A 27836-nucleotide genomic window follows, 5' to 3' on the forward strand; every position below is an offset into this window, starting at 1 on the left:
ACACTGAGTGATGAAGAACTGCTGCTTGTTGGCATAACAAATCCTTCCCCAAGCTTCTTAGCGCACTGAGATGATGGATTGTAAGCACCACCGGCACCACTCACCACGGCCTCCACAGCAGGTGACGTGTCACCGACCACCAGCAAAGCAGGGCAACTGGAATAAATGAGGAGTGGATATTCTCAAATCACGCCATGCACTCACAGCCCAATGTGTATATTTGTGTCATCTTGATCTCATAGACTTACGTTAGTGTGTTGACCGTGTCCTCATTCAGACCCACTATGGGCCTCTCGATCTCAAGGTCTCGACGGCTGGTGCAAGGGGAAAAAATGAGAACGTGTTAGAGAAGCTGAAAAGGACGTTATCTCGTTAGACCTCTGTGCTTTGCATTTTTTGTGCTTGTATATTTAGGCTTTACTCCACAGCAATTAACTGTCTTTGTTAATAAAAGTTCTCATAAATGTAATGAATAAGCAAAAATACAGGCAACTGCAAAACCTAATATTAAATGTGTCCTGTTATGTTCATTACCAACTCTGTATTTTTATTCTTAGACACGGCTGAAGCAGCTGCGAATGACTCATAATTCAAAATAATCCTTATTTATCTTATAGTGGGCCTTTTTCCTTCCCTCCCAGCCAGAGCTACGTGCCTGTCTTTATCAGGGATCTAAGCTATGAAAACGCAACTGTAACAATATATAGCAGAAAACTGAAAATACAAGTTAATATATAGTGTATAATAACCATGAACTGTTTCATACTATTGGTAGGAGCCACAGAAGAGGGCCAGGTTGTCCTGGTTGATGTCTTGGGCGATGTGGAGGCGGTAGGTCTGAATCAGCTCCTGGTTGTCTGTAAGCTCATCCTGAGAACGGATTAATAAACCGAGAGCGTGATCGACATGGCACAATCTACTAGTTTCTATACAGTGGGGCAAAAAAGTATTTAGTCAGCCACCGATTGTGCAAGTTCCCCCGCCTAAAATGATGACAGAGGTCAGTAATTTGCACCAGAGGTACACTTCAACTGTGAGAGACAGAATGTGAAAAAAAAAATCCATGAATCCACATGGTAGGATTTGTAAAGAATTTATTCGTAAATCAGGGTGGAAAATAAGTATTTGGTCAATAACAAAAATACAACTCAATACTTTGTAACATAACCTTTGTTGGCAATAACAGAGGTCAAACGTTTACTATAGGTCTTTACCAGGTTTGCACACACAGTAGCTGGTATTTTGGCCCATTCCTCCATGCAGATCTTCTCGAGAGCAGTGATGTTTTGGGGCTGTCGCCGAGCAACACGGACTTTCAACTCCCGCCACAGATTTTCTATGGGGTTGAGGTCTGGAGACTGGCTAGGCCACTCCAGGACTTTCAAATGCTTCTTACGGAGCCACTCCTTTGTTGCCCGGGCGGTGTGTTTTGGATCATTGTCATGTTGGAAGACCCAGCCTCGTTTCATTTTCAAAGTTCTCACTGATGGAAGGAGGTTTTGGCTCAAAATCTCACGATACATGGCCCCATTCATTCTGTCCTTAACACGGATCAGTCGTCCTGTCCCCTTGGCAGAAAAACAGCCCCATAGCATGATGTTTCCACCCCCATGCTTCACAGTAGGTATGGTGTTCTTGGGATGCAACTCAGTATTCTTCTTCCTCCAAACACGACGAGTTGAGTTTATACCAAAAAGTTCTACTTTGGTTTCATCTGACCACATGACATTCTCCCAATCCTCTGCTGTATCATCCATGTGCTCTCTGGCAAACTTCAGACGGGCCTGGACATGCACTGGCTTCAGCAGCGGAACACGTCTGGCACTGCGGGATTTGATTCCCTGCCGTTGTAGTGTGTTACTGATGGTGACCTTTGTTACTTTGGTCCCAGCTCTCTGCAGGTCATTCACCAGGTCCCCCCGTGTGGTTCTGGGATCTTTGCTCACCGTTCTCATGATCATTTTGACCCCACGGGATGAGATCTTGCGTGGAGCCCCAGATCGAGGGAGATTATCAGTGGTCTTGTATGTCTTCCATTTTCTGATGATTGCTCCCACAGTTGATTTTTTCACACCAAGCTGCTTGCCTATTGTAGATTCACTCTTCCCAGTCTGGTGCAGGTCTACAATACTTTTCCTGGTGTACTTCGAAAGCTCTTTGGTCTTGGCCATGGCGGAGTTTGGAGTCTGACTGTTTGAGGCTGTGGACAGGTGTCTTTTATACAGATGATGAGTTCAAACAGGTGCCATTCATACAGGTAACGAGTGGGGGACAGAAAAGCTTCTTACAGAAGACGTTACAGGTCTGTGAGAGCCAGAGATTTTCCATGTTTGAGGTGACCAAATACTTATTTTCCACCCTGATTTACGAATAAATTCTTTACAAATCCTACCATGTGAATTCATGGATTTTTTTTTCCCATTCTGTCTCTCACAGTTGAAGTGTACCTCTGGTGCAAATTACTGACCTCTGTCATCATTTTAAGTGGGGGAACTTGCACAATCGGTGGCTGACTAAATACTTTTTTGCCCCACTGTAACTGAGAGGACACAGATAAAATAATTAGCAAATGTCTGAGAAAAAAGTGTCGAGGGAAATTTGAAAAGAAAGCCTCCAGAGGTTCAGCTGCTGTTTCACAGCTTCAATGAGAAAAGGTCAGGAGAACTACATAGCAATAAGTCAGACTCACAGTGCTGAAGTGGTGAGCCATGACGATATCCACCAAGTTACTGGTCCATCCAGAAAGCTGCACACAAGAGAAAGACGAGCCGCGGTAAGATACTAACAAGATCTGATTTATTTCTGGAGAGTGGACTAATTAGAAGTAAATAAACTGACATAGCAATCTTCAAGTTTTATGATTGTGAAGTGATCTACTGCTACTATAAATGCACAGTCCCTAGATTCACTGGTATATCTATGTCAGCTGGTATACCTGCATTTTAAAACTCTTGAGTGCTATAAACTTCGTAAATGGAAGAAATTGCTCAGGACTTTTCCTCTTTGCCATGTTTCAGACTTTAATAACAGCTCATAAAAGTGTGATGTTTTAAATGTATATGGCAGAAACGACACATCATATTATTATCACAGTAAAAGAATGTCTTCCTCATACAACCTTGTTGAATATTCACAGCGAGAGCACCATAGTAAACACAGTGTTTGTTCTTTAAGCCAAGAGGGGTGAGCTTTTATAGAATTTTTAACTAGGTAGTTGACTAGTATTGACTAGTCTTCAGAAGGCAGCATTTTCTCTTTTCATATATGATGAAAATCCTGGTCATCGATGAGGCGGAAATACTGACCTTTGAAGCAGCCCAGTCAATCCAGCCTTCAGCACACGGGTCGACATTAATGAGTACCAGCCCCTCCACGAGGGACGGGTTGTTCAGCTGTGAAAGTAAAGATGCACGAGGATGAGAGCTTTTTAACAAAAATGTCTCCCTGTGTTTTGTTTTGTTTATTAATTTCTTTATCATTTTTAAATCATATTGTAGTTTAATCTGAGCATCTGAACAAGGGAATGTTCTCCCAGGAGCTACATCCTCACAACAACAAGTTGGTAACATTTTGATGATGTTGCGTGTCCTCTAAAGAAGCAAAAACATGATTAAAAGTGAAGCATTTCTGTTCTGTTAAATGATGATGGAGTCACAAACCACTTCTAAATCAAGGGGTGCAGCTTTAGAACTTCCTGTAGACAAAAAGAGAGTATCTGGGGAAATCTAAGATCCAATGAGAGGGCGGCGGCTGCTGCTTCATCAACACGATGCTAATGCAGCACGGCAGCATCTGCTGCAAATCCATCATGGGAAAACATTTTGCTCCAAGCCAGTTAAAGCAAGCAATGCGTTTCAGAATCAATTTTTCCTCATTAATTCTAAATAAGAAAAGACTGTCCACGGAGAGCCCAACTCTACAATTCCTCATTTCCACACCTTCTCCTTTTACCATCCTCTCTTTTTATCATTCATTTTTTAGAGCTCCCTCACTGCTCTATGTCACTTCTAGATCTTTCTGCTAGCTTGTGCTTATTTTAGCTGCACTGTACCGAATGCAGAAACAAAGCAGTAGCAATGGAGAGAGAGATATTTAACCAAGGTGATTCATCACCTGGGGAATGGCAGCATATCTAGCAGACTGTAGAGGAACCTGATGCCCTGTGTGGGCTTGATGGGAGGCTTTAAAGTTCAGTGTGACAAACTGTGTGGTCTGAAAACCTTTAATTATTACAGGCGAGACAGAGAATCACACAAATAAAGACATCAAGGGCAAGGAAGAACAGAAATATAAGGATGGGTGAGTCTACACGCTGTGGTCCTGCTGTGGACTTACCGCAAAGCGGGTGAGGATATACGCTCCTGCTCCCACGCCGATGCCGATCACGCTGTTCACCCTATAAAGAAACTGCTCGTTAGTGTGTGGCTGAAGATGAATAATTCATTTATGGCAAAATCATCTTATCAATAATTAGCTATCAGCCAGGGGACACTCACTTCAACTGAGTCAACACAGAGGGCAGCATTTCGGCCAACTCATCCATGGTTGGATAGCGATACCTGGGCACGAGCGACACATGTGAGTCCACGCGAGCAGTAAGGAAAATGCTACCTTCAAGTTCATTCATAAGTTTAAATACTTCAGGAACAGACTGGATGATGACTGCACTTCAATTAGAAAATGAACCAACAGCTCACTTTCCTTTCTATGCACACAAATTGATTGGAACTCTCTCAACAGCACTGATATGAATAAATATGTACGCGTTCATCGGCGCGTGCAAAACCAGTCTGACACTCACCCGCTGGGAAAGGGAGGCGCTCCCTCCTGCTGACCGGGCGCATCGACGTGAACCACAGCAAAGTGCTGGGTGATCTCCTGCATGTCCTCGTAGTTAAACAGGGTGTTGAAGCAAGACTTGTCTAGAAAGGTGGAAAGACGTAGACATAAAATGTGACAGTGCAGGGGTTAACGTTCTTTGTTAGACGCAAAGAACAGAGCACTGCATATTGATGAGCTTATTTTTGGCCGACTCACGGTTGAGGCCGATGTCGTGATAGGTGAGGATGATGGGTCGGTTGCCCTTGGGAACGCCTCTCATTGTCACATGGAGAACGCCATGTGGCGTTTCAATGTCGTGCTCCTGTAGCCAAAGAGGAGGAAAAGAATAGTTCAGGACTAACACAGGTGGAAAGATAAAAAGCTTCCACATATGACCGCTACGACAACAATTCTGTTATAGCTGTTACAGCGTTACCCCAGAACTCCAGCAGAGTCCAAAAATCATCTAAATAAAAGAAGAACAATTGTTGTATGGGATTTTTCTCTTTCATCTCTGCCAAGCACAAAACAAAGACGCTTTCTGTCTCATTTCCCCAAAAGGCAGACATAAAGGCAACATTTTAGCTAAAACGAGCCATTTCTAGCATACTGATTGAAGTCTGCATCAAAGCTCCAACATGGAGCCACACACAAACTAAAGTAAACAACCCACAACAAACAAGACATTTGGGTTATATCTTGAATTGGGCATGCAGAGGATAAACCTTTTGTCGCCAGCTCACATCCCCTGTGCCCTCGGACAAACAAAGCACTGAATGGCCAGTTCAGGAAAACAGTCTTTCTATCCAAGGGTCTGAACCTCACAGTTCTTTTCACAAGAATGACTTTGCAAAAATGCCAGCATCATTTGTCTTCACTCAATGTCTTTGCAAAAAAAAAAAAAGATCCATTAAAATTCAAAGTGTTCATACTGGCTTCATTCTCTCTGTTGCTTTACAATTTGGGTCGAACACTCAGGGGGCTTGAGTACCTTAAACACACCGCTTCTGCAAAGGAAAACATTAAGAGGCTTCAACATATTTTCATCTGGCACTTAATCTGTGTGGAAGATCCAGAAAGATGATCAAGATAAAAAGAAAGACTGTTTAACGATGACACAGCAAAAATAACAGTGCCTTAATATTGTTTACAGGATCCAAAGACAGGGCAGGAAGTGACATTAAGAGAAACAATAAACTACACAAGAAGAGGCAAATGCATTTCCCAGATTCCCCCAGAATCACCGAATCATCATGTTACAATGCACAAAACCTCCCAAGATCAGCATGATCTGCAGCTGCAAACTACACCCTGCACGTTCCAGCCACATGCATGCACGCTAGGGTGTCTGTGCTGCACAGAACAGCGGGTGGTGCCTCATCCGCTTGCCTCGTCAGAAGGCCCACTGGTCATCAATAATAAAGAGAGAGTGAGCCTGAGTGGAAGAGAGACACAGGTTACGGCTGACAGACTAAGAGGGGAGTGTGACTGACTGTACGCTGCCATTTTTCCCCTGCGCAATCTCGGCCGCCTGCATTTAACTGACGGACATGTGTCCCAGTATCTTCAGAGATAAAGGCTAATTCTCAAGGGCGAGACTGCACTGACTTACATCTGCAATCTATAATAAGAGGAAAAATACTCATCATGTCAGCAACAGCGTGAGATATTTGCTTTTGAGTGGGAGTTGCTATAGCGATTAGCCTGTCGCACAACACATGAAAACTGCATTCAAAAACACCACAAAGTGATGCTCAAGATAGCGAGCTACAAAACAGCTTCTCATTATAACCTGTATTTCTCAGATGGCACAAACCCTAAAGAAAGCCTATCTGCTGACAGGAAGCTCTGCCCTCATCGAAGGGCTTTTAATGAAGCGATTCTGTAACCTCGGTCTGGTGAGGTGACAGAACAACCTGTTAAAGGTGAAAAAACACTCTCACCAAGGCTGTGTTGCTGCAGAATCTTTAAGGTTTTTTAGACAAGGACAGAGTCAAGGACACTCAGTGCTTTGCTCTGAGAAACAATATAAATGCACTTTGTTCAAATGCTGGTATTCTGTTGAGTCTATGTGCTATACGTGCACCCTAACATGTGTTAGGTAAACCGGCGGAGGAAATAGAGCATGAAAGCAAAGAGTGACAGAGACAGGCTGGACATCTAGAGAGGGGAAAAAAGAAGGAGAGCACTGCAATGGCATCAACCTTTTCCCCACTTTAATACATTCATGATAGCTAGCATTTTGACGAAAAGTACGTTAAGGCATTTGGGCTGGGTTGGAGGTGAAATGTGAATACTGAGCAGAGGTTTTATGCTTTGAGGAGAGGGGCCTTTCTGGTGCCACAAATGGGTGAGTACTCATTTTTCAAAGAAACATGGTGAGAGAGTTGGAGTGAGATGAAAAAAAAAAAGAACAGAGCACTTTGTCATGCTGATCTTCTTCCCGCAATTCACTGCCTATCAATCCCTCCTCTCAGTTTACTCCACCCTGCCAGGAGAGGCATCAATCACCACTGGGAGCAGCATTACTGGGCGGAAACACCAAGCAGTCTGTAAATGACTTAAGTGCACACATGCAAGTGGACAGAGCCCGGGATCATCTCGGGTACAGGCCAACCTCATCCATTTCTGACACTAACACGACCCTCCCCACCTGCAGCACACACAGTAAGTGTGTGTGCCATCAAAGCAGTGGGCTGAAACAACAAACTCAAGGACTCTGCGGGGAAGGAACAACCCGCTACAGTGGCTTTGGTGGTTTCTTGTCACGGTGTGTGGGGTGGGTGGTGAGTGACCTCCCTGTGATAACAGAAAAAAAGAACACAATGCACACCTGCAAAACGCAACATCTACAGCAATTCACTCATCGCCGGAAAGACATGATGAAGACATGCAGAAACAAACATGTGAGATCCACACACACAGTTACCAACAACCAGCTGATGGATATTGACAGGCGCACATCCTAAAACACTTGAGCACAACACAAGCATCTTTCATATCATCACATTAAAATGCACAACTGCACCCTGAGCAGCTTTAGACTGTGCAGGCTGCACATATGGACGCTGTGTGACCTGTAGTTGCACGCACATACGCACACGCACACACTGAACAAATGGTCACCCCATACCAGCAGCTGCCCAGAGAGCACGAGTCCCATCAAAGCCAGACCCCAGAGCTATTCCCTTCGTTTAGCCAGCTGCTGTCGGCATGTCTTTGGAGAAACAGCACCACAACACCCCTAATCTGAACCAGAACCTCCTTGAAGCACGGACAGAGCCAGGTGTGTCGAGTCAGGCGAGACACGTTTGTCACTCACCGCTTCATTTCCAGCGCATGCAATCTGGTCCAGGTCCAGAATAGCTGACATGGTTTTCCCACACAGGAGAGGAGTGGTGTAATGCTATGTGTGAGTGTGCGCTGGGCAGCTTTGAAGCCCTCAGAAAGGAGCAGGAGGAGGGAGGGAGCGTTGGTAGGAAGTGAGGGATGTAGGGTGAGGCAGCTAGAGCAGTAGCGACAAGGAAGGAAGAGAGGGAGGAGAAAGACACAGCAGATGGAGTGAGGAGGAGAAGGAAAAGTAACCTGAATGAAAGCAGGAGGGGTGGGGGATGGATACGATGCAGAGAGAACAAGAGAGAGAGCGACGGAGACAAGAGGTGGGAAAGAGAGCAGGAAAAAGACAGAGGGGGAGGAGAGTGAGACTGCAGTTTGTGCTTGGTAGTCACAGTGCGTCCATACATCCAGTCACTGGTTCTTCTAATTGGATTGCGGAGGGTCAGGTGGGTAGAGGCAGAGGGCGGGGTTTGGAGGAGAAAAGGAAAGGGGGAGGGGGGGAATGGAAGCGGGGTGATGGGGTACAAAGAATGCAGTCCAGGAAAATGTGCAGGCTGCTGACGTCACGCTGTCTTATTGATGAGGAGAGGAGGCTGACTTTGACGGCTCGCCCTGGGCTGTTTTCTGCATCAGCAAAATGGCTGCTTGTCGCCAAGCACCGTATCCACATTTATTTTTGCATCACATTTCATCCGAATGGCTTTAGAACCCTGAAATATCTCCGTGTGAGTGGATATAATCAGATCCAGCTCACAGCAAGAGTGGACTAGCGTATAACGCAGCAGGAGGGCTTACGATAGCAATAGCTTTGCTGCGGATGTTGGCTCATTCAAGGCACCACTTAATCATGTAAATGACTGTCAAGTAGTGACTCTGACACTGAGCTTTGGCTAATGACTCCTCGTGTTCCAGGCTTACGAGCAAAAGATAGCAAGCCACCTTTTCCCCTTACTATCAAAACAGGACATCATCAGGATTTATGTCCTCTAAACTTGCTGCTGAGTCATTTGATCCACGTAGTGTATTGCTCTCTCCTTCTCACTCTCCTACCATCAGTACAACTCCTAACGGTGCAGGGTGTCACGCCTTTGACGGGGTGCTCAGTGCAGCCAATGGCAAACATGTAGACACAGAGTTTGTGAGGTTATAAGGACCAGGGTCTCTTCATTGGTTAATCATATAGCAGCATGTTTGGTTGTAGACCAGTTTCTCTGATTTATTTCCTTTCTTAACCCACAGAGGGTGCCAGCGAAACACATGTAGTCATTTCATGCACTGAATCATCATGTGCCTCAGCAAAGCCCCCTGCAGCCTGAGGAGTCATACAGACGCACAGTGACACTATGATCTGCAGAGATTAGCTCAATTGCATCATTTCCAGAAAGTAGGGATTTGATTTGAACCAATTTTTGTATACTAAAATGCACCAGCTCAAAACATTGTTTACCTGTGACACGGTCAGTTTGATGACAATTGTGTTAATCATATGTTATAGTCTACACAGCCACAAGATCTCCGTCCAGTGTATCAGAAAGCTTTCTGCACAGTCATCTTCACAACACTAGATGAGAAAGCTGTTCTAGCAACACATGGCAGCTCAGCATGTTACCAACACAGTTAAGGTTCTTTTTTTCCATTTAAATTGTCACATGTCTGGAGCTATCGAACAGCCTCGTGGCGCCCTCTAGTGCGCATAATGAGACAGTGAGGATTTGAAAAGCCACAGACTAAATAATGAGAAAGTTGGGCAAAGTTATAAAGAGAAACTGCTATTTTAAAAGTACACACTTCCCTGAAAATGTAAAAACCTACACACTGCATACAATATATAAAACGCTATACATATATAGAAACAATAAACAAAGCTTAAGCAAAAGTTTAAAAAATGGACTTAAAAACATAGCAGTGCGAGACTGCAGCAACACCATGACACTAAAACTATTTTTGAAATGCACAGTCAGCATTCTGGGTTTGAGGAGTCTGTCACACACCTTCCTCTCCCTTTCCTGGCATAAGCAGAAAATTGTAAGAGAAACAAAGCTGCAGCAGTTTGAACCTTTAGGTTCCCTGACTCCACCCCACCACCACTGTCCTCCTCTGCAGGTATGCACAGCTCTGGCACGACTCCTGCAGTACCTGTGGACTGCCTGTGGTGGGAGCTTTAGCAGCAGGAAGAGAGCAGCTGGATTCATCCTCCAGCTGCTGGAATGTCACGGCTCAGAGTGATGTTGCGGCAGGCAGGACCCCTCCCACACAGGTCTGATGTCTTGTATAGGGTGTGTTCTCCTTTTATCTTAGTGTTATTACGCTGCGTGACGGGTTCAGTGTTATACTAAATATTTACAAGATATTTACTCCATCACGTCTATTGCCAAATGGCCAGATTACCAAATCAGGAGGAACACCAGCACAGTTTGTTAACACTATAAATCTTTTAAGAGAATTGAACCTTCTCACGATCCATCATCAGCACCCTTTTTAGCAATTTCCCATCTTCAGCTGCTCCCTTATTCACAGGGGGTCGCCACAGCGGTTTAATTGATTTGGATTTGAGTTTTTACACCAGTTACTGTTCCCAAAACAATCTTCTCAGGATCAAACTGGGAATTTTTCACTAGTTAGGCGAATGTGTAAAACCACTACACTGTGAACTGCCTGAGCTTCCTGAGTGTGACCATGTGAGGTCATAATGGCTGAAAGGCAAATGAGGTCAAACCACCAGTGGGACGGATTCAGGTTCAATTCTCTCTGTAACTGACAACAGCATGACTTCAAAGGGAATCACAAAAAAGTGGTAATAAAAGATTACACGGTGAACACGAGCAGCTGACTGACTGCAGGATTGTACACACATGAATGTCTTAATAATAGTTCTGACAGGATGCTAAGGAGCATGCAGCTTGCCTGCTCCGGCTAACATGCTTACTCTCTTCCCCCGCCTGCGTCGGCTATATTTAGCTCTGCCGGGATGCTGGAAGGAGGCGTGACTGCAGAAAGTGAGCTAGGGATGAAAGGTTTAACCCTTAGCAGTCATGATGGCCATTAAAACACAGCACAGAGCTTTCCCCAGCATCGTGACTCCTCCTCCTGCAGGAGAATCGTTGCAAGAAAAAGCAAACTGCCCAAGAGGTGGAAGGCTGGCAAGCCTTCTCCTCATTCTAAGACATAAAAAAGGGGGGATCTGGAAAACTGCTTCCTCAAGGTTAATAACTCTTCTTCTGGAATGACAATTATTTTTACATTATCACATAAAAGGGCTTGACTATGAATAAAATACAGTAAAAAAGGCAGGCACTAAAAAAAAAAAATCATACTGAGGAAGGTGCTACAGTTGTATATTCTTCAAAAAAACAACCTGATATGAATTTAACATAATCTTTTTCTGTATCGCTTTATGCAAAGAATAAAGTGAGTGTGCTTTCTCAGTCATTAGCACAGAGCCAAAGCACTATTCAAATTTTTTTAAAAAGGTCCTCATTTGCAAATGATCACTACACTTGCCTCCAAAGAATTAGATGGCCATTAGCAAAAGCAGCAGAATTTTAATCAGGTGAGCACATAACTACTGGTTTGTCCTTTCTGTCACAGTCAGCGGTGTCAAGAGTAAACGCAGAGAGCAAGTTGGACCAAACACGCCTTTCACCTGCATTAGGCATCCATAAATGTGCGTGTTATTACTGAGTAACGTGCTCGGATGTACAAAGAATGCATGGGTTCAGCAGTGTGGAGCTGAGAATGAATCATAATGCTAAATTAACAGTGGGAGCAGAGAGCTACACTTACCTGGCAGTCGAAATCCTGAAAGTTGCGTGCATTCTGCGTGAAAAGGAAAAGAGGAGAGTTAAATGTAGCGTAGTATGCTAAAGCTGGTAATCACTCTTAATGTGTTTGTGTAACCCCACCAGATGGATGGGAGTGTGGTGCAGGATGTATACATGTGTGCAGACAAAATGGCAATAACCCATGTCTGATTACATTTATATCCATGACATTCATGCAGCTCTTCACGGAGCTGTTGATAACTTATCATTAGCTCCTTAGTTTAACAGCATCGAAACTAAAGTCTTTGCTTCACATAATACATGTGATGGTGCACAATTCTGACGTTTTTATGTTAATTTGCATTGTTTGAGGCCTGAGTGGGCAGCCGACCACAGAAAAGATGCCACTGGGATTGAGTTGCAGGAGAGACCAGTGGGGTGTACATGCTTTTAAACGGAGATGGTTTCTACAGAGCGGTCCTTTTCTTCTTCTAACTGCCTGTGCAGCAGAAATCTGGATACAAATCCACCACTATAATGAAATAATGTTGAGATGTGATGAATGTAATGCAAGTAAATGGGGTTGCTTTGATTTTTAATGTTGGGTGAATTACAAAATCGCTATTGGAGTGGTTAAAGAAATGGATGGATAGATTCACTGCACCATGTCAATCATCACACTTTACAGGGCATCTTGATTGCAGTCAGGTGACTCAACATATTAAAGAGACTTTTAAAAGGCTTCTTTTACATAGTCTGGGACGGGAGACGGTGCAATGAAGGTTACAATGATGAGCTAAAACGAACAGCAGCCACCTATGCGTGCCATAGACACGACCTACATATTAAAAATCAGTAAAGGCTTGAGTAAAGCTGTGGTACGTGGTGCCACAAGACAAAGGGGGAAAAAAGTCTTGTCCAAGTCACTCAGCTTAACCATTTCTTTTACATCTAACAAGTTAACTGGAAATACTGACAGCTTGGTCTCCTTATAAATATCAGACCTTAAAGAAAACTAAGATATGAACTACACTGTGATTGGCCAAAACTAACAGGCCTGTTTTGCTTTTATTAAAGGCACTTTAATGTCATACTAAATGACAGGATACATTTATAACCTTCGCTGGCTACCTAGGTGCTCTGAGCTTGACCAGTGTAATAAGAAATTATCAGTCGGCAGTCAGAACCAGTTTCCACCACTTTTACAGAAATGAGGATCCTCCTTCATCATTGTTATCACATCATCAACATCATCTCAATCCACTTTGAAGACTCATCTGTTTAATGAGCTGACCACTAGGTGGAGTGAGAGGTCAGTGCCAGTCTCCTCTATTTCAATGATTTCCATGATGCATTTTCCCCACTCTGTCTTCTAACATAATACATTTACCTTAACTGGCATAGAGCACACTCAGAGAAATGTTCTCATTCTTCAAATCCACCCCTGAGGTGACGCAATCCCCTAAGAGCCGATACATAATCACACACTCCTCCCTCTGAGGCACGATATGCTCCTGACTGTGTCAGTGATCGGGGTACAGAACAAAACAGACACATCATCATCGTCATCATTATTGTTCTAATCAGTTAATCAGGTGTTGAGAATGAAGGCGGGAAGAAGGAAAGACAGGTAGCGCTTCTTGTCTCTTTCTGCTTTTATTGTCCCTCACTCGCTGCAAACTTTCAAGCTTCAGAAATAAAAGAGATGAGTTTCTTTTAGCTTTTCCTTTGATCTCTTTACCTCCTCGCCAGACTGTTTTCTCTGCCTCTGTTACGTATTCTCTCATTGCTTCATTCTGTCTACAACCCCTTTTGCCGCCCCCCCATTCCCTTTACACTTGAGCATATATGAATAATTCACTTTGATGAACGGCACTGCAGAGCATGCATGACTAGTGTATTAGCGTATGTATTTTCCTGGGAGTGCTGTAGTGGGTGCTTATTCATTTTTAGGAGACAACACATCTGTTCATTTTATGTGTATGGTTACAAAAAATTAATCTTGTCGCCTCTGCAGCTTGTCATCACCTTGTTCTCGCTGCAACTCACCTTATTGGTCAGCAGCGGCTTGATCTCAGTCAGCTGTACATCCTGGAGCTCATCCATCTTCCTGTCGGATCACTCGAAACCACTGTCCAAGAAGGAAAAACGAAACATTTTCATCAGGAGGAGGACCGCATGCTGCCAAAGACACTTAAAATCTCAGATTAAAAGATGTCCATCTTTCTATTTTGCCTTTTTAAAATTCACACTAGCGCTGTGATACTTATGCTGTTATAAGAGTCAGACACAGAGGGCAAAGGGCCTCATTTCTGCTCCACACAGGTAGTGAGCAAACGCAAATATATATCAGGCCAGATTTAACAAAAAGTTTTCTCATTTGTTTTCCCCTTGAAGCCAGCCGTTTGTCCCTGCTCGTAATTACTGAACAAGAATCCTGACACAGAAGTGTCCCCCTCCCCCACTTTCCCTGAAATGCTACCTATTTTGCCCCCCTGTTTGCACAAGGTGAGGACAGGAAGTAGCATTGAATTTCTTGGCCGTTCCTAGAAGCGTGGCTCATGTTGCACATAGCAGCAGATGGAGGCTCTAACTCTTCTAGGTCAATGCTTACAACCGGCAAGCTAAAACCACAGCAGACAGCCTTTCTATAGATGGACGGCATTAAAAGAACAAACACACACTATGCTAGGAGAAACAAGCAAGACGTGTAGGCAAATGCAATTGGATGGAAGACCGGCCAACTGCTACCTTTTAATCACTTCCTGAATCCAAGCCAACCCCCCTTGGAATGACATTGAGCTGCTGGTATCAGATAACCTTCAATTGGTTAGAGAAGAGTCAAACAGCCAAGTTCCAGCAGGAGACACCAGAATAGATGACGTCACGCCATGTTTGTTTTACCAGCAGTTTCACCCTGCAATTGCCTGACAAAGGTCTAAACCCACATCTGCCTGCTGATGCATGAATCGGCTCAGGGGTCGTACTGGACTAATAACAGATTTCAAATTGCATGGGAAAAAGCCAGGGAAGCAGATGGCAACAAGTGAGCACAATCCTCAAATTACATAAAAAAAACAGTTCAGAGAAAGAAAAAAAAAAAGTGGAAACATCCAGGATTGGAAGGACTCAGCGATCAGTAAATGGGGAGTGAAAACATGCCAGGCAAAATCCCTGCTGACAAATCCGGCTTGGGAGTGGAACTAAATAATATTTAGACAACTGAACAAGGAAAAGAAGAAAAACAAATATTCTGCATGCTTGAGCAGATTGGGTGTATTGGTCGGATCAATCCAATACTTCCTCAGGCCGTCACAGAAAGGAAGGAGGCAAAGACCTGCTTTATTTGTAGCTGGCTAGTGGGGTAATTGAAGTGTTTAGTGCGACGGGGGTCAAGGCAAGCTTAAACTGACAGGCTGACTGGGTGGCTTTCATAGCCTAACCCCACTGACCTCACCGCCTTCTATCCTCTACACCAGCAATATTACAGAAGCAGAACGCTTGCTTTTATCTTGAAAACTGCTCAAATGCTCTACACCTTTCTTGTGAGCGACTTGCTTTGTGCAACCTGGCGTTGCACAAAAATCAGCCTCTCTTAGACAGGCACTGTTCATTAATCTCACAGCATTTGAATTTGCGCTTTCCTGTATAAGCTTGGACCCAGTAGCATATACATGTCACCTTCAAAACAGCACAGCAGCTCTGAGTGCATATTATACCAAGGCAGGCTCACACACTGAATCTTCAGTTGCTCAGCTCATCATTGCTTTGTAAAATGTCCTAAACAGCCACGACAGGAGAAAGAAAAATAGGTACACTAACATTTTTACTGGGTTTTAGAGTGTGGCTGTGATGGGTAAGGTTAAAACAATTGATTGCTAACAACTTTACAATCAAAATATTGGCAGAACATTAACAATAGCAGAAGTCAGTTTGTTGCTTCCAGCTGTTTTTAGAAGTCTTTTTTCCTATGTTTTCCTTTACATGCTTACTTCACTTACTGAGAGCATCACAAAGCAGAGTGAGAGAGTTGGACCTATTTATGCACATGGCATAGTGCATCATCAACAAGGTGTGAAAGAATTGATCACTGACTTCCTCAATTCACAAAGGTGAGCAAGTAGCTTCTCTATTATCGAGGTGACTTCCTAAATATAGAAGCCGAGGCAGGAAAACTCACAATGTCACGAGGGTTACCTGCCTCACTCTGTCACTGTTGTGGATATATGTGAATGAAGCAGAGAGGAACACTAACGTAACGCTAAGTCGACCTCATCTAAATGACAAAATGCCATCATTTATCAGACTGATGAAGCCGGAAATGTTACATATCATGTGACTGTAAATTGGGTACAGACTAGCTGTATCCCAGAGCAGCTCTGCTGGTCTCATAACCCCTTGCAGGTAAAGAGCACCAGATCACATTTAGAAACATCCACTGCCTTCGCCACCCTTTTCCTGCCTACTCTATGTCTGAGCTACCATTCAGCATCTACAGCTGTTGCCATAGAGACAAAGCTGGTTGCTGATGTTTATTCTAAACTGGGATAGACCCAAGGGACAGATGTAAGGCAAAGAAACAAGGGGAATAGATAATGGTAGAAATGAGAGCTGCCGAAACACGTTTTGAGCTTCATTTCCTTCAATGCCGTGGAACAATGCTCGAGTGGAACACATACATGTTATCTCGATGATAGCAAAGAATTCTATAACTGTAACAGGAAATGATTCCCAGGCTACAGCAGGGAAATTCACTTTGCAGCTTGCAAGGTTTGTCCCACATTCACACCGCACCATGGATGTGGAGGAGGATGGGGGAAGGATTCAAAGTGCTGATATGGAACAAGATCTTCCTGCCTTAACAGTATTACCATCTGTTGTAGCCGATCACTCACAAACAAATACTCTCTAATACCAGATTCTGTTTTACTCAGCTCCACCTGCATTAATACGAGTAACACCAGATTACATGCTGGATCTCACACTTTAATTTCCCACATCTGTGCTCTTCAGGTTCTTTCTCCTGCAAAAGCGTGTTGCTTTTAGGAGAGCCTCATTGCCAAGGATAAATATCAGCTCACACAACGAGGAAAGGAGCAGGCAACAGAGGATCCTGCAGAAAGTGTGTCAAGAGAAAACCCACATGAGGCTCTTTCGACACTGAAAAGGTCATCTTTCATTACATTCTAGAGTCAGCAGTGTCTCTGAGAGACCAGGAGGTCTTCCAATTCTGGCAAAATGACTTTATCGGAAGAATTGCAAAGACATGCTGAAATCTGTCAGTTTAATAAAGGGATAACTCATTTACCATCGCCCCCCTCTCCTCCCCACTCTTCTGCTGGCAAGCACTCCTGCCTACCTCACACAGAACATCCTGAGCTTTAAGCAGAGACAGAGCCAGTCTTTGCTTTAACAGTGAGACGCAAGCGCCTGAATACATCCGTGTGTGGACACAGTGGCGCATGCCAAACACTTCCTTGAGATATACCTCGTCTCTGCCAACAAAAGGAGTCCTGTAGCTGCCATGTCAGCAGGCATCCCTGAGTGATTGATGAGTAAATCCCCCTCCTCCCACTTTTTCCTCTCTCCCTCATCCTCTCCTTCTCTGCACTCTCTCCATCTTTTCCTTTTTCTGCTCATCTCCATCACACCTTGGGCCATCAGGAACTGTTTGCAGGTGATGTGATGGGCAACTGAAAGCCCAGCTGTGCCACCACTTAATTTAGCCCTTTTTCACCATGGCAACAGTGACTTCAGATTTACTTGTTTACGTCATGGCCGCACTTTTGACTCTGGCCTCTCTGCTTTCGTGCTGAATATCAGCACAGTGACCTCATATTAACGTGCCTCCAGGGCTACGAAGACCCTGACTCAGCCATCAGGTGTACTGCTATGGCGATAAACAATGAAATCCTATCGACTCACTGTCATCCGGCACGGTGGGAAGAGGATTACAGCAATGATGGTGGGGTTCAAATGAAGGACTAATTAACAACCCCCAAGAAAACCAATAAAAAAAAACAAAGCTCACAAAATGTTACAAACATGGTTTTAAATTTTATTTTTATATAGAAAACTACAAAACAAAAAGTTTCAGTTCTGCTGCATTGCTTCTGATTTGATCTTTAATCTTGCACCTTTCCAGGTTTACAGTTCTACACATTTTAAACATTTCACTTCAACAGTACAAAAAGCATCTTAGTCATTGGTAATGTGTCACTTTGCCCTACCACGCATTGCCTTTTTAAAATTCAGAATCCTTATGGTTTATTTATCTTAATGACTTTAACTTCAAACTATCCTCTTAGGCTGATCTAGATTCATTTGAAGTTTGTTTTCTGTGGTATGTAAAAGGGATTCTTGCTTAAAAGCAGCGAAGATTTATTTTCATGTTTTGATCCTCTGAAAGTCGGTGCTGCAAAGTTTTCAGCTTGCACAAAAAAAATTTAAAAAAAATTAAAATGACTTGAGACACTGGCCAAAATTTGCAAAGAGTAGTGGTGGATCACACTAAAGCTCTGTGCAGGAACTGTATCCTCCATAGAACAGCGCATTTCTAAACTGATGATGCTTGACAGGTCAGCTCGCTCTCTGTGAGAGTTTAAGGTCTTTGGTGAACTCGGGTGCGTTTTGATTTTTTATGACCACACATCATTTCACACAGAACAAGAGGGAAAGTTCAGCAAAGCCTTCAGATCCCCTATAAGTCTCACCTTAATCCTCAAGAAACTAAGCTAATTTAGTGAGTGAAATGACAGACTAAAGTCAGGGATTAGAAATGGAAATTTACGGGCGCTCGCTGTGTGTGCAGGTGACCATGTGCCACATGACTGAAAGGCAGCAGCTCGAGTTTAAATCTGGCCTGAAAAACTTTCTGGCCCACACAACTTTCCAGTGGGCCAGATCCTGGTAAAAAAAAGAAGATGAAGAAGCAGAAACACTTCCATGGTAAAAAAAAAAAAAACTATCATGGCATGTATAAACATATGTCTGGGCTCATTTCTCCTTCCCCTGGTGCTGTTTTGAGTGGCAGTTTTTGTCTTTTGGATTTTATTAAAATTGTATTGACTTTATTCCTCGATAAAGCTTCTTCTTCTTTTGCTCTCAGTATTTTTATTCTAAAGTGAAATGGCTACTTTTGGTTTCCCAAGTTTACTGATCTGATCGTGCTGACAGCTCGACTGCCCAGAGCGAGGCCTGTAATCCTGGAGGAGCTGCAGAGGTGATGATGGGGGTTCAGAGCCGGAGCCATTCCAGCAATCATCATGGGGTTATGTGAGGTCCTTGGACAATAAGATGGACGCGCCTGGCGAGCTGACTAAGACCCAGGAACACTGTGTAATTTTATTGTGTTGCATGGAAATGAGACTACACTCACAGTTCCCTAACCACAGTGTAACCATATCTGGCTCCAGGACTTTTCGTATGTGATGGGTATTTACTGTGAGCGGTAATTACTGTGGAGGGACTGCACTCTTTGGAAATTAAATGTGGTGTAGTCCCAGGCATGTTACTACAAAGAAACATTTTTTGGCCTTAATATCAAACTGTGAGTGGAATGAATCCATATTACTTGCCAAAGGATTTCTCTTCTGTGGTTGCTGTCAGAATCCAGTATCTACTCTGAATCATCCAGTTGGAATCGAAGTGGATTCTTCCATCAGCTGACACAGAGATCATGCAAACAACTGTGGCTGTGGCCAAAAGTTATAGATAATAAAAGGAAAACCTCTAAACCACGTGATCTTTTCAGACAGGCAGTGCCAAAAGGACAGATACAGAAACTCTTAACACCTCACCTCTATTTATTTTTTCACATCTTTACTTGCCTCCAATATATGCAGATTTAATTTATTGAGCTTTTTAAAAGTTATTTCACTATTTGGTATTTTCTATTTAATTGTGCTCTTTTTCGGTAATTTTTACCTTCTTTTTTGTCATATTGCATCTAGTTACTCTATTTAAACGTTGTTGTTACAAGTTCATTTAGCCTTCAGTGTCATTCCCAAAAACTTACAATTAGAAATGTTCCTAAAAAAAAAAAAAATCCATGGGAACAATACAATTGGAATTAAGTGGGAAGCATTAGATAAACTGACAGAGAATGACCCTTTAATATTTTAGCCGCTATAACACAAAATGTCCCAACCTTTGGGGAAAATTTAAGGATATTTTATTATCTAATAAATAACCCAGTTTGGTTAGCTCGTTCTTGACTTGGGCCTATGACCAACTCACTTCCACTGACGGGACGCAGACTTATCTGCCCATCTGCCAAAATGTTACAATCACAGAGGAACACAAGCATGTCTGTCCTCAACTAAAACTCCTGTCCTCATTCAACACTTCAGCGATCTTCACATCACAATAGAAAACAGGCTAGCACAAATTCCACTAGCCTCCTGCCAGCCATTCAGAGAGCCCGACATCCATGTCTGCTCCTCTGTTTTCAATTTCGGGGTAAACACAAATCTGTGTAAACAACTTCGCCTAACCCGGGCACTGGTGCGGTGATGCCCTATTCAAGTGGAATCTTTCTAGTGTACAGTTACTAGAAATTTCCTTATCCTCACTTTTCGTAAACAGGCAAAGCCGGTGTTTATAGTTCTGAGTCTTTAGAGGCGACAATCCGCACCGGAGTAAAGCTAATGGGCTGTGACAAGGCTCAGTTGCAGATTATTGCTCTAACTGGGGTCATTTGGTAAGAGAATTAGAGGAAAAATCCATTCGTTTTGCATTTTCGCCCCCCCCTCCCAGCCTAGTCCCCTTGTTAGGTCACTAACAATGTAATTGACAGAAAGAATTTAAACCCAGAGAGATAATACCTGGGAGGAAATCCGATCTGGAGTCTGAGATGTTTTGTTCTCCACTGTGGGAAAAGCTGACCTATAACACGAAGCATCTCCTGCAGATACTGTCAGCAAACCCACACAGATGAACGAGCACAGACACACGGCACACACTGGCATGCACGCGCACTCGCACGCAGCTCCCCGTGTTTCATGTCTGCGTAATTAAATGACAGCTTGCTCTCCTGGGGCTCCATCATCCTCCTTACAGCTTCTATTATTCTCCTGATACAAGCTGGCAGAAGAGTTTTTCTTCTTTTGACAACATGAGGAAAAAAACTATAACGAGACATGTTGCTGACATTTTTCTCAGGATTCAGTTGAAAAGGTATATTTTTATCCAAAATCCCAAATGTGGGGCAACACTAGGGCTGCCACGATTTGTCGACTAGTCACGATTACGTCGACTATCAAAATCGTCGACGACTGATTTAATAGTCGACGCGTCGTTTGAAGCTTTGTAAGATCCTAAAAGACGCAGGAATAAGTAGCAGGATTTAAGAGTGTAATAATGGACTGAAACAGAAGATGGCAGCACTGCATGTACAAGGATGCCAGCTGCCGTTAAACCCCGAAGAAGAAGAAGCAGCTGTGTCCCAGAATTCATAGCGCGGCCCAGCTCAGTTTCCAACAATGGCGGCAGCTAGTTAGTTTTAATATTACTCTTATTATTCTTTCTGGGTCACAAAATAAACGTTTAACATATTTTCAGCCGAGAATGTAGCTGTGTAAACCTCAAATATCGGCTCAGTTTATCAGGACACCACATATTTTCAAAAGCGCTCCGACGTTTTCGGAGACGTCTGTTACCCACTAGCTCGATAGCTAGCCGGGGGCTAGGTCACTAGCGCGGTGAGAACACTGGACTCCCGGCAAATTGTTTTCAAACCCACCGCCGTCTTTCGCTACTCAGGTTAAATATATATGAGTCACTTAGATAAATTAAAAATGTTGTTGTTTGGCTTTTTTTTTTTTTTTTTTTTTTTTTAGTATTTTATTTGTTCCTGAGTAAATCGGTTTGTCTGAGATTAAAGTTATAGTTTTTACACAGCTGAATAAACGTCAAGCAGACAGCTGATTATCAGAAGTGTGAGATGCTGGAGAATATACTCCTTTGTCCTGTTATATTTTAGATAGCAAGGAGTTTATTAAACTTCACCGAAACAATCTGCAAATTTCATTAAAATTGAATAAACTATCATCTTGTCTTTATTTTTAGTTAGCACCTTAAAAGCTTAAAGCTGTAAGCTAATGATAGTTATATAAGAGCAGATGCTGCTGGTGCAATAAGCTGTAGTTTTACGTCCAGTGGATGATGATCTGATTAGTCGACTAATCGCATAAATAATCGGTGACTAGTCGACTATCAAAATAATCGTTTGTGGCAGCCCTAGGCAACACCCACAGCTGGTTTTGACATTAAACTTCTAAACAATGGCTTAGGCTCTGTAATAAATGAATACACACCAATACGCATAGATGATCAGTGCATGGGAAAGCCTGCCAGAGAGAAGCTATTTCAGGACAGTTAATAAGACAAACAAATCTACCACCTCCTCGTTTGATCCTTCTAGGACTAATAAGGTCTAATAAAAGCTAAAAGCTGCATTACTATAATTGACTCACCCCTCTTTGAGAAAGGAATCTGAAGGCGCACTGACTCAGTCATTACTACATTTAATATCCTGTGCCTCCGGACAGTCATTACTCAAAATGCAAGTGATAAAAATGTTGCAGAGGCTGTACTTGGAGGGCTCACGGGACATTACACACATAGGAGCAATAAGGTTTAAGACCTATTCAGCAGACAGAATATGTCCACAGAAGACTCACGACCTTGTCCTCTGACCAGTTATGTTCACTCTCGATGAACATGACATCGCTGTCTGTGATAAAAAGCTTTAGCGACACTGTAGTCAGTGCACTCATCTGCCTGCCAAAAAGAGAGGGCCCTCTTCTACTGACAGATTTCTGTAAAAAGGTAAACACACCTATTTACACTCACGCAATTTCAGACAACTAAAAGCTTAAAAAAATACTTAAAAAACACTAACACATTTCAATCCAGTTTAGCAGGGCTTCACTGGCATGAAAGACACTATAGTGGTAAAGCTGCTTCAATAGCCAACAGCTGCATGTGGGGAGTGTGTTCACTGAAATAAGATCCAATGAAAATGATATATAATACACATGTAAATGACATTAAACTGCTTAGCACAGCTATAGGCCTACAGACAAAGGTAACAAAGAGACAGACTTGCTGTCTCCCCAGCAGCAGGAGCACTAAACAGGCCACAAAGCATTACCTTAATGAGAGCACATTAACCCCATGCCCCACCAGCACGGTCACTATGTTGGCAAAAACGAAGTGAGCTCTAGTATGATGACTACTGCTGATTTTATATTATAGCTAACATAATATACCATTAGTAAATTATTTAGAATTATCAGTATCACTGACAGTATATTATTCTGCATGTAAAAGAAACAAACATATGAATCACAAAACTAAAAGCACACAAACCAATATCTGATTCGAGGAACACTCAAATACAGATGGCTATATTATTGCTGAGCATTTTCTTCCCCCAATTATTAATAAGGAGACAAAAAGTTAACATTTATAGCAGATAAGACGCAAAAGCAGTGTAGGCGCATGTTACGTTTCTAGATGTTCTTATTCCGCTCTCTCTCCTTTGTGCGTCTTACATCTGTGTTGGCAACAATAACGCAAAGTGCTGTGAAACTGAGCACTCCAGCATCACCTAAGATCTGTAACAGTATCTCACGATATGAGATCTTTTTTTTTTTTTTTTTTTAAAAAGAGCCTAGAAGAGTTTAGCATTAGTAGCATAAAGCCTGAAGCCTCCATTGTGGTGTCTGACAAATTTCCGAGCCACGAGGCTAAGAGTGATAACTATCTGATAACTTAATGGCAATTCCCAGTTGATATGGCCGTGACCACTTGAAAAATCTCAACATATTGCCTAACTTTACAGTAAATATATGTATATGTATTGTATGTGTTAAAAAAAGAAGGTGAGCAAAAAGATATATTGCACTTTGAAAGCTTGGTATTTACACCTGTCCATCGAATGGCGAAACTGACACGGGGAAGGCTGCGATAATTAACTGGACCGATTAATAAGTCTATCACCAGCATGGACACTTATGCACATGTCTAATCCTGCAGAGCAGCTAAGTGCAAGAAACCATCTTATTACTCGGTGAGTGCTTTTAAAGGATTCCTTAAGGAGGGCACTTTACCTGCTAATTGTCTTATGAGATTGAAGAGCACCATCTGGCAGATTTGATTCATAACAGCACATCTACGGGCATAATCAGCATGTTTTATGTCTTACATGAAGACGCACATGTCGAGAGAAAATCTCAGAGGACAACTGGCTGGCTCCCTAAACAGAGTGCTATGGTTTGTAAAAATACTTTTCATAACGTTCAGGCTCAACCTAAATTTACTTCACTAATGCAGACCCAGAGACCAACAGTAATATTTTCCACTGGTGTTCTGATGTTTCAGACCAGCAAACTGGAAACTCAATTTATCCATTATGCAGTTGTGGATTCGGGTGTTTGCAAGAGGGAAGCTGGGACATGAGTCAGCCCTCCCCATGCCCCACCCTCCTCACTACATTGTACTATATAGTCAAGCATCTATTCTGGTCTTCGTTTATAAATAAAGTAGTAGTCCTTGCACTAAGCTGCAACTTTATGAGAGCCTTAGTGGGCAGTGTGACTGGACCCCTGTGACTATATTAAACTGCATAGTTTAAAGTAAATACATCCAAATTTTCAAGTGTAATCACTAGAGACCAACATAATTTAACACTGCTTTAACTCGACACTGATGCTAAGATACCAAGCTGCATCCTCCGGGACTGAAAAATGAAGCCACCGTTGAGGTGTCAGAAACTGCACTTCCTCTAATAATGACTGGAAGTTAACTTGTCAAGTGGTTGGAGTTTTAATGATATTACCTAATGAATAATATGGCCTCCTGGAGTTTGTGCTTCAGTTTTAAGCTAATTAACACTTGATAACGCTTCTGTCTCATAAACATACTAGTCTGACCGGGATTTTAAGACCGGACCATAGCAAAGTACAAGCACTACATGAGAATGCATGAGGTTCATATGATTGCTCCTATTACTCCTCCTTGATTCTTTGGCTTAACATCATAGTTAGTCCTACTTGTGGAGCTGATTGGCTAACTGTGAATCCCCCTGCTGCTGCATTGGACCAGCTGCTTTTTCAAATGAGAAACTTTCATTTTTCCATCGGAAGAATCAGTCAACAATCAACTCCATTGCATGAAGTTGACTGATTGATAAACAGACTGGTAGGATCAAAAGACCTGAACCAAAGCAACATCAATTTGGACCAGAGCTGAGGTGTAACACAACCGACCTGTGCGTGTCTTCATTTGTAATTGAACAGCCATGAGAACGGAAACATAATGGACTTACGCACTTTGACTTCCTCGCTTTTTAAAAACACATGAAACCATTTATTGTGATAGAGACTTCACAGATTTTACCCTCCTCTATAAAAGTTCTCTGTTCATTTATAATGTATGTCACAAACACGCATATGAATTCACTTCATCTTTCCTTTAACTCCACAAAGCCCCGCAGGGCACTGACCCAGATGATCCTTTCAAACAATGATAAACAGACTTAATAAGAAAACAGTATTGCAGAAAACAACTGAGTTACTGTAGTGCAGCTGGGTGACATGGGGGGAAATCATATATCAGAAGTCACTGCATAGTCGGGAAACTTAGACCATTTAACATCTTCCAACTATGTTAAAAAATATAACGTTTCACTGGCAAATTTAATGTATCCCTAAAAAAAGTAAATCAAGTCTTGCAGCATTTTGTTAGCGTTCTGTTTCCACAAATGAAGTAGCTTGGCTATACAAACAACTATAACATTAAGCTATCATCTTTAAACTGGAATATTTTTTTAGACAACACGTTTTCCCCCCTTCATGGTGCAGGGGAGAGAAATAGTCTGCAGATGCAGACCGAGCACAGTTCTGGAAAAATTGTTTTGCAGCACTGAGTGACAGAAGACATGCAATTACTAGCATGGGTTTACATACAACATTAAACTACATCAGCACAAATGCTGTCTCATCCTATACTTCATTATAAAACATATTAACATACCTTAAAAAAATCAATATACTGCCCAGGCCTAAGCTGTAGCTTCATGACAGACACCATTGATGAATCAATAGACATCAGAATATACAGGTCTCACATAAAGGACGCTTAATGATGGGTTACAAGGAAAAAAAATATCGCTGCTAAAGGACGAAGGACGAGACAGCTGTGTCTTGATAAATTAGCTCTGATAGCTCAGATTGAGGTGTGAGTGTGACTGAATGAATCTCTCCTGGCTCCGCTCCTCCTGGTATCTGGCTATAAATTGGCTGAATGGCCAGGCCTGTCTGCCCTGCACTCAGCGCTGCTAATAGAGTACCTGCCCCACTATGCTACGCTAGGCTAGCTGCGGCTCAGTCTATGGGGATTTCCTCTGCCATGCTCAGTTGTGCAGGAAGCCTAAAGAAAGAAAGTTGAAGACAGAAACTGTATGTGTGTGCGAGTGTGTCTGTGTCCTGGGTCACAGCTGGTTGATGTGAAGAGGCAGAGTTTCCAGAAGAGCAGAGTCCTGCTGGAGGCTCAGCAGGATCTGGAGACTGCGGTCAGGCTGGTTGAAGGGCACCTGTGAAAGCAGCAGCGAGGCCATCTGTGTGGCACGGGACCTAACAATCTCAGACACACGCATGCACGGCACATCAGCGTCACTTCAACAAACGAGGGGAGGGAAACACAAGATACTGTTTCCATAAAACATTAACAGAGCACAGAGACATGAGAGCCCTTGTATCCAGAGACAGTGAAGACCTCTGCCTGTGAAAACACAGCAAGCTTTGAATGAGGACAAGTCTCAGTATGTTTCAGTGTATGAATCAGTGCTAAGAGGCCTGTTGCCTCACAGGAACACAGCCTCTGCTAATAGAGTTATCTGTGTGGTCAGCTTGGCTGTCACAATGACTGATTGCTGACAATTCAATTTCCCAGAGAAACACAGAGGTGGCTCCTCTGGCGCCTTCCCTTGGCGAATGTTCGCTGTGGAGGCTGGCGGTGTCCTTGGCAACCACAGGAGGGGGAGGTACGCCCCCCCCAGATCCAGCTCAGCTGGTGGCACTGCTGAAATCGAGCGACCTTTTTCACCATCATTTCCATAAACTCATATTCTTCTTATCACAACAACCAATGAGGAATTCTTCAACAGCTGGCTTTGACTCTACGACTCCAGCACGTTGACTTTAAGTCCAGCGAGAAAACATCAGACGAGTGATAAAAAGATGTCGACTATTCATCTCTTCCTAATATGTAAAAACAACAATACATGTACACGTGCAAACGTGAAACAAACAACTCTCACCGAGTCTAAAGGGTCCAAACCTCTCAAAGTATGATCCCTAAGTTTTTAGATCAGTGCTCGCTGCGTCTCATCTGTGAGAGAATTTATCAGCTTCCAGCAGAAACATGGATCGAGGGGGTCCTGAAACTACCAGGGCGCTGCATCTCCCATATGCTTCGTCACATTAAAGCATCTAAGTGTCTTGGGTGTCCCTGTGACCATAAAGCAAACGGAGGATGTAACCGCTCATACGGCTCACAGCCTATTGTGAGGGACTGTAACTAAAAGCTGCGTGCTGCTATTAACACTTTTAAGTTCGGAGAGCCTGCTGTGTGATGTGTGCCAGCTTATATGGATCTATGACAAACAGGGATTTGGAATATCTCCCCCAATCTGGATTAGTGAATACAGCTTCTTTTCCGCAGAAATCCAACAACCACCTTCAGACAAACGAGAGGAACAGAGAAAACTGAGGGTTAACGTGATGGCATCTGTGCAGATGTGCTCAATATGTGATCCTAAATGAAAAGCAGAGAGACGGGGACAGTCCAGAGGTCAAACCTGGCTTGCATCCAACTCTTTGGATCAACAAGCTTACCACCTGTGCTTCTCCT

The 27836-nt window shown here is 43.0% G+C and overlaps 1 protein-coding gene across 3 annotated transcripts in view; it reads right to left on the reverse strand.

Annotated features, from left to right (window-relative positions):
- The window catches only part of ndrg3a (ndrg family member 3a), a 34141-nt gene that overhangs the window by 3448 nt on the left and 2857 nt on the right, over positions 1-27836 (reverse strand). For 2 of the 3 annotated variants that reach the window (XM_023154731.3, XM_012924916.4), the window contains exons 2-12: positions 13968-14049; positions 11941-11973; positions 5038-5143; positions 4802-4922; positions 4497-4559; positions 4336-4396; positions 3306-3392; positions 2690-2746; positions 767-870; positions 249-314; positions 105-156 (exon numbers count right to left, since the gene is read on the reverse strand). In XM_023154731.3, the coding sequence (XP_023010499.1) occupies positions 105-156; positions 249-314; positions 767-870; positions 2690-2746; positions 3306-3392; positions 4336-4396; positions 4497-4559; positions 4802-4922; positions 5038-5143; positions 11941-11973; positions 13968-14024 (807 nt within the window). In that variant the 5' untranslated portion in view covers positions 14025-14049. Of the gene's footprint in view, positions 1-104; positions 157-248; positions 315-766; positions 871-2689; positions 2747-3305; positions 3393-4335; positions 4397-4496; positions 4560-4801; positions 4923-5037; positions 5144-8143; positions 8529-11940; positions 11974-13967; positions 14050-27836 lie in introns of those variants that run through there. The other variant, XM_004571889.5, reaches the window with a different exon arrangement.

The sequence above is a fragment of the Maylandia zebra genome, linkage group LG5 (assembly GCF_041146795.1).
Source record: "Maylandia zebra isolate NMK-2024a linkage group LG5, Mzebra_GT3a, whole genome shotgun sequence".
NCBI classification, from domain to species: Eukaryota; Metazoa; Chordata; class Actinopteri; order Cichliformes; family Cichlidae; genus Maylandia; species Maylandia zebra.